The 13,235-nt window shown below is 37.5% G+C and overlaps 1 protein-coding gene across 2 annotated transcripts; it reads right to left on the bottom strand.

The window, feature by feature from the left end:
- Window positions 1-3,679: 3,679 nt before the first annotated feature.
- LOC140761422 (probable methionine--tRNA ligase) lies at window positions 3,680-12,664 on the bottom strand. 2 transcript variants are annotated; one of them, XM_073098732.1, is made up of 17 exons: window positions 12,419-12,664; window positions 12,148-12,292; window positions 11,383-11,536; window positions 11,113-11,268; window positions 10,793-11,023; window positions 10,526-10,669; window positions 8,510-8,600; window positions 7,072-7,178; window positions 6,880-6,994; window positions 6,445-6,563; window positions 6,247-6,312; window positions 6,025-6,153; window positions 5,760-5,900; window positions 5,551-5,671; window positions 4,595-4,824; window positions 4,418-4,519; window positions 3,680-4,161 (listed from the first exon to the last, which is right to left on the bottom strand). In XM_073098732.1, the coding sequence occupies exons 1-17, from the start codon at window positions 12,537-12,539 to the stop codon at window positions 3,931-3,933; spliced, it is 2,403 nt and encodes an 800-aa protein (XP_072954833.1). In that variant the 5' UTR covers window positions 12,540-12,664; the 3' UTR covers window positions 3,680-3,930. The 2 variants fall into 2 exon arrangements, with proteins under 2 accessions (XP_072954833.1, XP_072954834.1); XM_073098733.1 differs by lacking the exon at window positions 12,419-12,664 and having other exon boundaries at window positions 12,134-12,273.
- Between the last annotated feature and the right edge of the window lie 571 nt (window positions 12,665-13,235).

The raw sequence follows: 13,235 nt of genomic DNA, 5'->3' as shown, positions 1-13,235 counted from the left end.
ACCCTAAACCCTAAACCCTAAACCCTAAACCCTAAACCCTAAACCCTAAACCCTAAACCCTAAACCCTAAACCCTAAACCCTAAACCCTAAACCCTAAACCCTAAACCCTAAACCCTAAACCCTAAACCCTAAACCCTAAACCCTAAACCCTAAACCCTAAACCCTAAACCCTAAACCCTAAACCCTAAACCCTAAACCCTAAACCCTAAACCCTAAACCCTAAACCCTAAACCCTAAACCCTAAACCCTAAACCCTAAACCCTAAACCCTAAACCCTAAACCCTAAACCCTAAACCCTAAACCCTAAACCCTAAACCCTAAACCCTAAACCCTAAACCCTAAACCCTAAACCCTAAACCCTAAACCCTAAACCCTAAACCCTAAACCCTAAACCCTAAACCCTAAACCCTAAACCCTAAACCCTAAACCCTAAACCCTAAACCCTAAACCCTAAACCCTAAACCCTAAACCCTAAACCCTAAACCCTAAACCCTAAACCCTAAACCCTAAACCCTAAACCCTAAACCCTAAACCCTAAACCCTAAACCCTAAACCCTAAACCCTAAACCCTAAACCCTAAACCCTAAACCCTAAACCCTAAACCCTAAACCCTAAACCCTAAACCCTAAACCCTAAACCCTAAACCCTAAACCCTAAACCCTAAACCCTAAACCCTAAACCCTAAACCCTAAACCCTAAACCCTAAACCCTAAACCCTAAACCCTAAACCCTAAACCCTAAACCCTAAACCCTAAACCCTAAACCCTAAACCCTAAACCCTAAACCCTAAACCCTAAACCCTAAACCCTAAACCCTAAACCCTAAACCCTAAACCCTAAACCCTAAACCCTAAACCCTAAACCCTAAACCCTAAACCCTAAACCCTAAACCCTAAACCCTAAACCCTAAACCCTAAACCCTAAACCCTAAACCCTAAACCCTAAACCCTAAACCCTAAACCCTAAACCCTAAACCCTAAACCCTAAACCCTAAACCCTAAACCCTAAACCCTAAACCCTAAACCCTAAACCCTAAACCCTAAACCCTAAACCCTAAACCCTAAACCCTAAACCCTAAACCCTAAACCCTAAACCCTAAACCCTAAACCCTAAACCCTAAACCCTAAACCCTAAACCCTAAACCCTAAACCCTAAACCCTAAACCCTAAACCCTAAACCCTAAACCCTAAACCCTAAACCCTAAACCCTAAACCCTAAACCCTAAACCCTAAACCCTAAACCCTAAACCCTAAACCCTAAACCCTAAACCCTAAACCCTAAACCCTAAACCCTAAACCCTAAACCCTAAACCCTAAACCCTAAACCCTAAACCCTAAACCCTAAACCCTAAACCCTAAACCCTAAACCCTAAACCCTAAACCCTAAACCCTAAACCCTAAACCCTAAACCCTAAACCCTAAACCCTAAACCCTAAACCCTAAACCCTAAACCCTAAACCCTAAACCCTAAACCCTAAACCCTAAACCCTAAACCCTAAACCCTAAACCCTAAACCCTAAACCCTAAACCCTAAACCCTAAACCCTAAACCCTAAACCCTAAACCCTAAACCCTAAACCCTAAACCCTAAACCCTAAACCCTAAACCCTAAACCCTAAACCCTAAACCCTAAACCCTAAACCCTAAACCCTAAACCCTAAACCCTAAACCCTAAACCCTAACCCTAGACCCTAGACCCTAGACCCTAGACCCTAGACCCTAGACCCTAGACCCTAGACCCTAGACCCTAGACCCTAGACCCTAGACCCTAGACCCTAGACCCTAGACCCTAGACCCTAGACCCTAGACCCTAGACCCTAGACCCTAGACCCTAGACCCTAGACCCTAGACCCTAGACCCTAGACCCTAGACCCTAGACCCTAGACCCTAGACCCCTAGACCCTAGACCCTAGACCCTAGACCCTAGACCCTAGACCCTAGACCCTAGACCCTAGACCCTAGACCCTAGACCCTAGACCCTAGACCCTAGACCCTAGACCCTAGACCCTAGACCCTAGACCCTAGACCCTAGACCCTAGACCCTAGACCCTAGACCCTAGACCCTAGACCCTAGACCCTAGACCCTAGACCCTAGACCCTAGACCCTAGACCCTAGACCCTAGACCCTAGACCCTAGACCCTAGACCCTAGACCCTAGACCCTAGACCCTAGACCCTAGACCCTAGACCCTAGACCCTAGACCCTAGACCCTAGACCCTAGACCCTAGACCCTAGACCCTAGACCCTAGACCCTAGACCCTAGACCCTAGACCCTAGACCCTAGACCCTAGACCCTAGACCCTAGACCCTAGACCCTAGACCCTAAAACCCTAGACCCTAAAACCCTAGACCCTAAACCCTAAAACCCAAACCCCTAAACCCCAAACCCCAAACCCCAAACCCCAAAACCCAAACCCCTAACCCCTAAACCCTAAACCCCAAACCCCAAACCCCAAACCCCTAACCCCTAAACCCTAAACCCCAAACCCTAAACCCTAAACATACAACAAAAAATAAAGAAGTCATCTTTACCAAACATTTGTACATAGATATAATAATCTAAGTTCGTTCTTTTATAGCTATGTTCCGTTATGAAAGTTTTTAACTTTTTATACCATTGTCTCAATGCTTGCTTCAAGCCATAGAGACTCTTCTTCAATTTGTAGAAGTATTTTTTTTCCCCTTTGATATTGAAACCATGTAGATCTCTTCCTCCAAATTTCCACAGAGAAAGACTGTCTTTATATTTAATTATTATTTAATATGGAAATCCATGGTAGCTACAAACCTCAACACCGCCCTAGTAGATGACATTTTATTTTGAGTGAGAAGATTTCTTGAAACATACAACAAAAAATAAAGAAGTCATCTTTACCAAACATTTGTACATAGATATAATAATCTAAGGTGGTTCTTTTATAGCCATGATCCGTTATGAAAGTATTTAACTTTTTATACCATTGTCTCCATGCTTGCTTTAAGTCATAGAGACTCTTCTTCAATTTGCATAAGTATTTTCTTTTTTTTCTCTTTGATATTGAAACCATATAGATCTCTTCCTCCAAATTTTCACAAAGAAAGACTTTCTTTATATCTAATTATTATTTAATATGCAAATCCATGGTAGCTACAAACCTCAACACTGCCCTAGTAGATCACATTTTATTATGGGTGAGAAGATTTCTTCGAAGTCTGACTCCTAATATAAAATTCTATGGAAAAAATTACCAAACGAACAAAACAACATAAACAATATAATATGCACGGGCCCGGGTTATATTTTACGAATTTTGAGAGAGGCAATGCCAGTGAGCACAAGACCCGCGCAGTCAACACTCGCAACATCCTCGTCAAATAAAATGGTATCAGGTCGTAGTTTAAAAGATCTAGATATAATCTGGCATTAAAAATTAATACCTCAATGAGTATTTTGGACACGTTAGCTATCATCGGGCATTGGCGTTTCCTTCTAACATTTCTTTGCTTGTCCAAAATAAACCCTTCAGATATTAGATCATATATTGGTTCAAAATGTTCTGGAGTGGAGATAGCACCTCCTAAGTCAAATAGCTTAAAAGCTAATCACGAAGAAAAAAGAAGCAATTATTCAAGCCATCTGGATATCGGTGTTCTCACATTTAATGGCGGGGCAAACAGCTGCGTCATGGGGACAAACATTGTGCCGGGTTACCATGAATGGTAACTGGTAAGTGTGGTTTCATTCACTCATCTGTGCTTCTTCAGGCACTATATCACATGTACATACATAATGAACTACGAAGGGGAGCAGCCGAAATATCCAACTTGTTGAAGGATAAATTATATTATCAATCCAATGCTAGATGAAGCAAGATAAACGTCGAGAAAATTGTGACAAAAAATCTGAAATCAAGTCAAATCTTTTGGAAAATTCTAATCGACAACAAAGCTCCCTACCTAATTGCCCCACTAGCAATGGATGAAACCTTGCAAACACCAGCTGATGTCGTGAATGGCACATCTTTGTAACATGCTACAAGCTCTCCATCCGTGTGGAGGTCAACTTGCACCTTATCCCAGACTTTGCTCTTGGCATTTAAAACAGTGTCTGGCTCACCTGAATATCCAGCAAAAGCTACTCGCTCCCCAACCACAGCAGATGCCGGAGGATCAACCAATTCCACCTAAATTCCAAATGTGTTAGAGCATATAAATGTGTAACAGTAGATAATCTTTAGATATAACTGGATTTTTAATGAAATAGTTGGGAGGAGCAAAGAAATATTTCGATAGACACCAAAATATGATTGTCACCCTATCCTCTGGATATGTACACCTCAATTACTGAGTACATGTAATTTGAATCATCTTGTATTTGCTCCAATTCCACATCAAGGAGCAGAGAACATTTTCATACTACTACTAGATGTCATGGATTACCTTGGTATGATCATCATTGGATGCAGCCAAAACCATTGCATGTGATTTAATACCACGCATACCCACTGGTTTTAGATTGCAGAGAACACAAACTTTTCGATTCTGCCAATAGAGAAACAGCAATTATGCAAAAGTGCAAAATAATCTCTATCTTGGATAAAAGGGTAAAGGATGAACCTGCATTTCTTCAAGCGGGATGTACTTAACGAGGCCACTAACCACAGTTCTAGTTGAATCCTCTCCCACATCAATTTCTTCCACATAAAGAGAATCCGCATCTGGATGCTTCTGAACTTTCTTGATGAGACCCACACGAATATCTAGTCTAGAGATTGAAATTTCTGCTTCAGAAGCCTTTGCTTTTGTACTACCAACTGCTTTAGCACTTTGTTTCTTCGTCTTTCCTTCTGTTGATGAGAATGTCCAATGTTTAATATGCATGTATAAAAGAAACTTCATCTGCAATAAAGTCAAACAAGTTCTACCAAAAGAAGCATCTATAGAAGCAGACTTAATAGTCAAAAATTGCCATCCAGAACACAGTAAAAGTTGTGAACCCATGACAACATTACTATTATAGCTGTTTTTTCATTTTTCCAACTGAATATTTTTATCTAGTCACTCAGGAAATATAATCCAACTCCTTTGATACTAACCTAGTGTTAACTAGACTAGGAAATTTAACCATCAAAACTTATGTAATTATATCCAGTTGTGAACATAAATGCATAGTCTGCTGAACATAGCCCCTAAAGGCAGAAAGTGTCAAAAGTACATAAGGTAGGTAAATGCACTACCAATGTTTAGGACTAGGACAGAAATAACAGGTATCTTCCTTCACTGGCTGACAAACACACAGTTTACTCACATGACACGGATAGTTGGAAACTCAGCATTGGGAAAGTACCTCACGTTAAGTAAATTGTGACTGTATACTATAATACAATGAGAACATCTAAGTGTCTAATGTTATATAGAAGAACCAAGGCACGAAGACATAAATGATATCACATAACGACCAACTTAACCAAGATTTTCCTTTCCAGTTTCAACTAATTAGCATGCAGGCAATAGGTGAGGGATCAAAGAAGAAACGGGATACTACTGCAAAAAAAACATGGTAATAGAGAAACCTGATAACTTTGTGGTCTTCAGTTGCTCTGCGATCTTTCTGGCATCAGTTTCTGCTTTCAAAAGCCTATCAGCTTGACTACCAGCAAATTTATGTCTGAAAAATTCCACTTCTTCATCTTTCTGTAGATATTGTTGCAAGGACATTATAAACTACAACAAAATACATGGACAATAGTGAGCCAACATGAAAACGACAGAGTAAACATACCAGTTCCTTAAATAGTGGCTCAGGTTTTCCTATTTTGTGGCCAGCAGGTAGAAAATCCCAAGGTCTTTTTGCCTTACTGATTTCTCCATTCTCATCACAGAAAGAGAGATTTTCTGGAGATACATTAATCTGCCTCATTACCTTGTATGCAACAAAAGACAATTAAAATTTCCAATGAGACACAACAAAGGAATGAAGTTGAATAGAAGAAGAATCTGGTAGTCAAAACAGTAAAGAGAGAAGAAAATAAAAAGGGAGAAGGTACTTCATTAGAAAAGGAAGGCATGAAAGGTTCCAACAAACATGCAAGAAGATACACAAGTCCAACTGAAGTCTTCATAACAATGGCACATGAAGATGGGTCTTCTTTAAAAAGCCTCCAAAATTGGCTCTCCTAAAAACAAGAGAGAAAAACAGACAAAGAATCATGATGAGATCAAAAAATTCTTAATACAATATATTGAGGGCCAAATGGTACTAAACTTACTTGCAAATATGCATTTCCCTCACTTGAAATGCTCATGGCAGTTTTCAGACCTTGTTTTAGTTTGACCTGTCATACAATATGAGTAGTTTTTCTCTATTATTCTGCAGCATAGTGATCCAGATCACTAATAACAACTTATCAAGGGGGTTTCAATGTAATAATGTAGCATGAGCATAGAGTACGAGTTAGTACAATCACCTTTTCCATGGCATCAAGGTACTGGTCAATCAATTTACCAACATTTTCTGCCAACAACTTTGTTAACTGATGCGATTCTGCATGAGGAGCATCTGGAATAATTGAATCATATCCAGCCCCTGCAGGAAAAAAATAACCTGTAAGTACAGCATAGATTGACACTACATGAATCTAATTGCCACTAACTCAGAATGGGACTCTTCATATATGAATAGTAGACACGAGCTAACATTTTTATGGATTAACGCTTCGCAAATCCAGTTAACAGTGAGGAGGACACCAACATTCACAGTTCAAACACAAAAACATAACAGAATAAGAAAATCGATTTGCATGCCTCAACTGTTAAGCATGTTTCTCTAGCTAACGTGTAGAAGCTATTATTCAATGTGCTTGGAGTGCATACCCAACAGTCATATGGTTGACTTCACTAACCTGCTGGTTTCGCAATGAAGCTCAATACACGATTAATAAAATTTCCCAAGTTACTGAGCAACTCGCTATTCAGTTTCGCCTGCAGATCTGCCCACGTGAACAATGTATCTGATACCTAAGTCACAAAAAGCACTTCAAATTAGAGCTCACAAATGCTGACCTAAAATACAACTAAATTTTAACTAAACTAACCTCGGGTCTATTAGTGAGCAAGTAGTATCGCCATACTTCTGACGGGATCTTTGTATCCTTTGCATCATTTCCAAAGACTCCAATACCTTTACTTTTTGAGAACTTTCCTGTCAATCATGGAAGCAACAATGTGAAGATAATAAACATAGATTCTATAACCCAACTGTCAAGAAATCAAGTTACAAAGCAATGACAATGATGCATATCATTCTGAAGTTATAGTATAAATCAGCCTAATTCCTTGACAAGCTATAGTTCATCATACTTATTCTAATTATATGACAAGATCGCTGGGATAAGAGTTATTGAGTTAGCATATCAAAGTGACCTATACATACTCAGATCAAGAAAGAAAAAAGCAGGAAAGAGATAAACTAGAAATCAAAATGGCTTTTGATGTTTTAAGAGTTTCAACTTTCAACTAAATTATTCAATTTTCAAGTTGACATCCATTAAGCTACATATAAAACAACAAGAAACTAATGAAATAATTTGATATTGAGTATGTTTCAACTTTATGAATTATATTCTTAAATCAAATGAGTCAAAGATCAAATATATTCAGTTTATCTATAAGCTTGCAACAATTATTTTGCTTATAAGTTCACTTTCATAAATTTGTATAAGCTATTGTAAATTCCCAGTTGCCACAATCTGTCAGAAACTACACATAAGCTTAAGAAAAAATTATACGGCACTTTTCTTAATTTTAAATTAGTGTTCCCAATAAATCTTTACAACAACCTAAAATTGAGTAAAACTTACAGCAACAGCGAAACTGATCAGAAACAGATTGAAATTGAACAAGTGCATCCAAATTGAATTGTTGAAACCACCAGAACTCAAATTGTTGAAAGCAGTAAAACAGTCGAATCTATTAAAACTTAATCAATTTCCGATCAATGTTGAAAAAATCACAAGCCATGATTAAGAGATGTTATAACCTATAGGAGAAGCAAAAAATTAGAAGTATCAGGGAACAGAGTTGTGCAATTATGAATATCAACGGTGTTTGCCCTATGTAATAACTAAGTTAGAATATATTTAAAACCCTCAATCATTCCTTGAATATGCACATGCTGACTATAAAGGGCATGAAAGTGCACAAGGCTTGAACCACATGGGGTCAATGCATTTGTTGACTATATGAATAAAAGACGTACTAAAAAAATAAATTAGTCAAATAAAAATGAAGTAGATAATTGGGCTTGTCTAGCTTTGTTCAGGCATATTTTTTAGTGCATAGAAAATTGGGCTTCTCAATAGTGCACAAATACCACTGCCCAATGTTTTAACTTTTAGGACCCTCGTAAATGGACCAAAAAACAAATTATTACCCTAGGACAAATTTCAATAATTCAAATGTCATTAATCCTGCTTCACAACATTCTGAAAATAACTAAACCGACCAAAGAGAGTAGTGTATGGATAGTAATACCTGCTTCATAGTTTAAGTATTCGGTAACACTTATTGTCTTCATCATTGTCCAACTTTCACCAGTTCCAAGAAGTGTAGAAGGAAACATAACCTGGCATCAAATATTAAATGTATGGATTTGCAAGGAAATAATTGTTCGTGGAAATTTAAGAGAATAGACTAGTTGTAGACAATGCAGATACATTCTCATACTGCAAATCTCAAATCTTTTGACTGGCTTCTTTACACAAAGGAGAGGTTACTATTCTAGCTGACTTTCTAATTCTGTTAGAGCAACTCCAACCGGGCTCCAAATTTTAAATTTGGAGTCCAGTTGAGCTCCAATGAGGTTCTAAAACTAGCTCCAAATTTAAAGCTAGGAATAATGGGGTGGAGCCCCACCATGAAAATAGAGCCGGGCTCCATTTGTCATTTCAACCTTTCAATATACCAAAATTACCTAATAATTATTATATTCAATAATTTTAATTTTATTTGTATCTTTTATTAAATAATTTAGTTAGTTAAACTGAGTATATAATTAGTTTTACTAATCGATTTTTAACAAAAATAATATCATTGGAAAGGTCTCATCGAAACCTTTAAAATGAGTCTAATATTAAATTATTTTTGAGTTAATTATAATTTTATAAAAATGAGTTTGATATTAAATTATTTTTGAGTTAATTTAAATTTTATAAAAATGAGTTTGATATTAAATTATTTTTGAGTTAATTTAAATTTAAATTTTAAATCTAATATAGAGATATCTTATCAATTGATCTAAATAAAATTGAAGATCTGGATGAACGTGTTTTCTTTCAAAGAAAAAGACAGGAAATTTGTAGAAAAAGCAATATTCATTTTCAAGTCGGAGGCTCATTGCAAGAAGACGGATATAGTCAAGAAATAGAAGGTGGCTATGGAACCGAAACCGATGGCTATGGAGATGACTTACCAGAATATTAACCATTTATTGCTTTTATTATGTTTGGTTAATTTCTGCTTATTTTATGTAATGTAATTTTGATATTTTTAGCTAATAACATGTAATACTTATTTCGATGTTTATTTCGTGTAATGTAATTTCAATGCGTTTAATTAAAAAATTAATAATTTAAAATTACTTATGAAACTATTGATTATTAGTCTTATTTTAAAGATCTCGATGAGAGTTTTAAAAAATAATAATGCTAAGATGACCTATTAAGTAATTTAAAATAACTAATATAATAATATATATTATATTATTATTTTAATATATATGGAGCCCGGTGCGTTGGAGTGCACTGGGCTCTTGCTCTATTTTGGGCTCCAAATATAGAGCCAGCGTTGGAGATGCTCTTAGAAGTCCATAGCAGGTGCAGTAAGTCAGTCACATAAAACTTAAATTCTTGTGAATGGGCAAGTCTTGACAGTACCGGGCTCATTTTCTCATCTGAAAATGATAAGAAGGAAAAGAGTGGTATTTAATACCAAATGAGCATGAAGGAGGGTGTAACTCTTGCAAGGAGCATCCAGATTACAAAGGTAACATGAATGAAGTTACTGAAGGTATGGATCTAAGGCTACATAATGTACAAGCTATATTTCTAAAGGTCTAAAATGCAACTCTGAAAGAAATTGCTTAAAGAAAGTGTATATGTTGTGAGATTTCTGGTTTCTAAAACAAAAATAAGAATTGAGATAAGGTAACTTTGTTAGCAAATGCCTAATCACGCTTATAGTTACAGTGCATGAATACTTCAGCATGTGACTCTGTATAGCTCTAGTTATAAAAATAAGAAACAAGTTTATCATAAAATAACAGCGACATTTTTGAAGGCAAATATAGATAACTGTTCTTTAAACTGCAGTGAAGACTTATTTTATCATGAAGTACTGGAATTGCATACACAATATTGGGGCTACAACAAGTATACTGAGATAGAAATATGGATAGGCAGGATAAGGTCAGGGCCTATTATTGAATGCCAGATCAAGGATTGTATATGAGAATCAAATTGTAAAGTTGTAGTTATGATAAAGTATTGTTACCGTGTGAAATGGAACATTATCCTTGCCCATAAACTGATATAATTCCACATTATCAGGATTCTTCCACCACTTTTCCCAGTCAGGTGTGTAGCATGCGGTGATTGAGACATATCCAATGGGAGCATCAAACCACACATAGAAAACCTGATGACAGCAATTAATGCATCAATTTAAAGTAGCAGATAGATCTCTCATTCCATGGACATGGAAAGAATTTGAATTTATAATCATGCTGTCAAAATTATCTTTCACTCCGACAAATCAGACCTTATCCTTATACTTGTCATGTGGAACAGGAACTCCCCATTTAAGGTCCCTGGTAATACAGCGAGGTTTTAGTCCTTCCTTCAACCACGCATTAGTTGCTTGAATAGCATTTTGACTCCAACCCCCAGCCACAGACATTTCAATGATGTATTTTTCTAGTTTACCACTCAATAAGGGAAGCTCTAAAAACAAGTGGTCAGTATCACGAATGCGTGGAGTATTTCGACATACCTACCAGAAGAGCAAGGCAAAGTAAAGTGAGATATTTCTGGTATCAAGAATGTATAACAGCTATAAACAAAAAAATCACGAATAATTACCTTGCACTTTGGATCACTGAGTTCAGTTGGATTTAACAATTTTCCACATTTTTCACACTGATCACCTCGTGCGGACTCGTAATTACAGCCCACTGTAGGACATGTGCCTTCCACAAGCCTATCAGCTAAGAACCGTTGGCATGTCTCACAGTATAGCTGCAAGAAATGTGATCATATACATTGCATAAGAAACTGAAAAATCTAGCACTTATGACGAAGAATTTGCATACTCAATAAGAATAATAACTTAAGCAATAGTTACCAACCCACCTGCTGCATGGTGTTCTCTGAAAGCCAATTATTCTCCATCAATCTGTGAAAAATCGCTTGGCAAACTTCTGTCTGCTGCCGGGTAGATGTTCGACCAAACTCGTCGAATCCTATGTCAAACCACTTATAAACCTCTTTGTGAATAGAATGGTATCTGTAAGGCAGCAAAGACACAGTCATACGGCAAGAGATAAGTTCACTCCCATCTTTACAAATACTAGACAAACTCTTCTACGTCATTGTTATTTTTCACTTATCTTCTTTCTTTATCCAATAAGGGAAGATATAATGAAAACAGTGCTTTATTCAACCAATTACAAGAAATGGACTTGCGGTAGCATACCCGGTAGCATACCCGGTAGCATACCCATAAGAATTTCAACTATAGTACTAGTTCAAAAATAAGATAAAATCATAAAACCACTATTTGCTAGGAGAAGTAAATTGACAAGCATGCTCTAAACATCCCCCTTCCTTCAAAACTTCCCGGCAGAGTGTGACACGGAACACTTGCCTTCCATCTTGAAATTCTACTTGCCAACCCGTCAGGATAACTTCCACCAAATTCTCTACTCTTGAATCTATTGATATTAATTCAATTCATTACCAACGTTGACTTGCTTTTACATCTCAAAATGCATGGCCATGAATCTCTAACACATTATGTGGCTTATCAAGCTGTGAAAGCTTCAACAAAGGATTTAAAGGAAATTATAATAAAAAAAAACGAAACCAAAATAGAACGGATTACATAAAGGCACAAACTTGTCACAGATCTCCTTTGGGGAACAATTCTCCTCCATGGCCTTAGTTTCGGTGGCAGTCCCATATTCATCCGTCCCACAAATGTATATAGCATTGTATCCCCGAAGTCGGCAGTACCGCGCGAACACATCGGCGCTAAGAACACCTTTAGGAGGAAAAGAAAACGCAAAAATAATCAAATATGTCTCGTTTTTTTTTTATCGTGGCACTGAAAAATTCAAATTAAAAGGCAAATTTGAAGTGGGGAATGGCGAGAAACAGATAGTATTACATCCGATTATATTGCCGAGGTGGGGGACGTTGTTCACGTAAGGGAGGGCGCTCGTAATTAGGATGTTTCGGCGACCGGGTATTGGAAGCTTGGGGGGTTTCTTCGCCGAAGAGTCTCCCATTTCGATCTCGAGTTAGAGAGAGGTAACCAGCGGATGAAGAGGGACAGAGATATGAGGGAGAGAAATGGAGGTGACCGAGTTTAGGTTTCTCACTTCTTTGGTGATGGTGGCGGCGGATGAAGATGTTCACCGTTTGGGCCGTATCAACATATACAATGCACTTTTTGGCCCATGTTCACAGTTCACTTGTTAGCGAGTTTAGGTTTCCCACTTGACCTCTATATTGGAAAATATAAATGCACCGGTTGCTTTATTTTGGGCCATATCAATAGACCATGAACAAGAGTGTCTCGGCAATGGCATCCAGATTAGTTGGGCAAGCAAATCGCTAGGCTTATCATCCTCCGGATGGAGCTTTGACACATCGACAAGGCCGACGGATATCAGGCTAGGAGAAAGCTTAGGGAACATCACGCCTCCTATTTATTCAGGGCGGGTGGCGTGAACTTTAATTCAATCCGAGTATTCAATTCTGTCATTAAAATGCTCAGTTAACTCTTTAACCTTGATAGGCGAAAATTTTGCGAGAGATATATCTGAAAGAAAGATAAGAAATATAGTGACTTTCATCATTTTTATGAGTTTTTAGAGTTCGATAAATATACACGACATTCGAATGTCAGACACAAGGACAGTATTCAACATTCGAACAAGAGTTCATACGAACAAACTACTGACTGTTTGAATGCACCGATA

Source organism: Typha angustifolia, chromosome 6 (assembly GCF_048772165.1).
Source record: "Typha angustifolia cultivar Huaian chromosome 6, ASM4877216v1, whole genome shotgun sequence".
Taxonomy (NCBI): Eukaryota; Viridiplantae; Streptophyta; class Magnoliopsida; order Poales; family Typhaceae; genus Typha; species Typha angustifolia.
The sequence above is the reverse complement of the archived record's forward strand: the minus strand, read 5'-3'. Positions and strand labels throughout refer to the sequence as shown.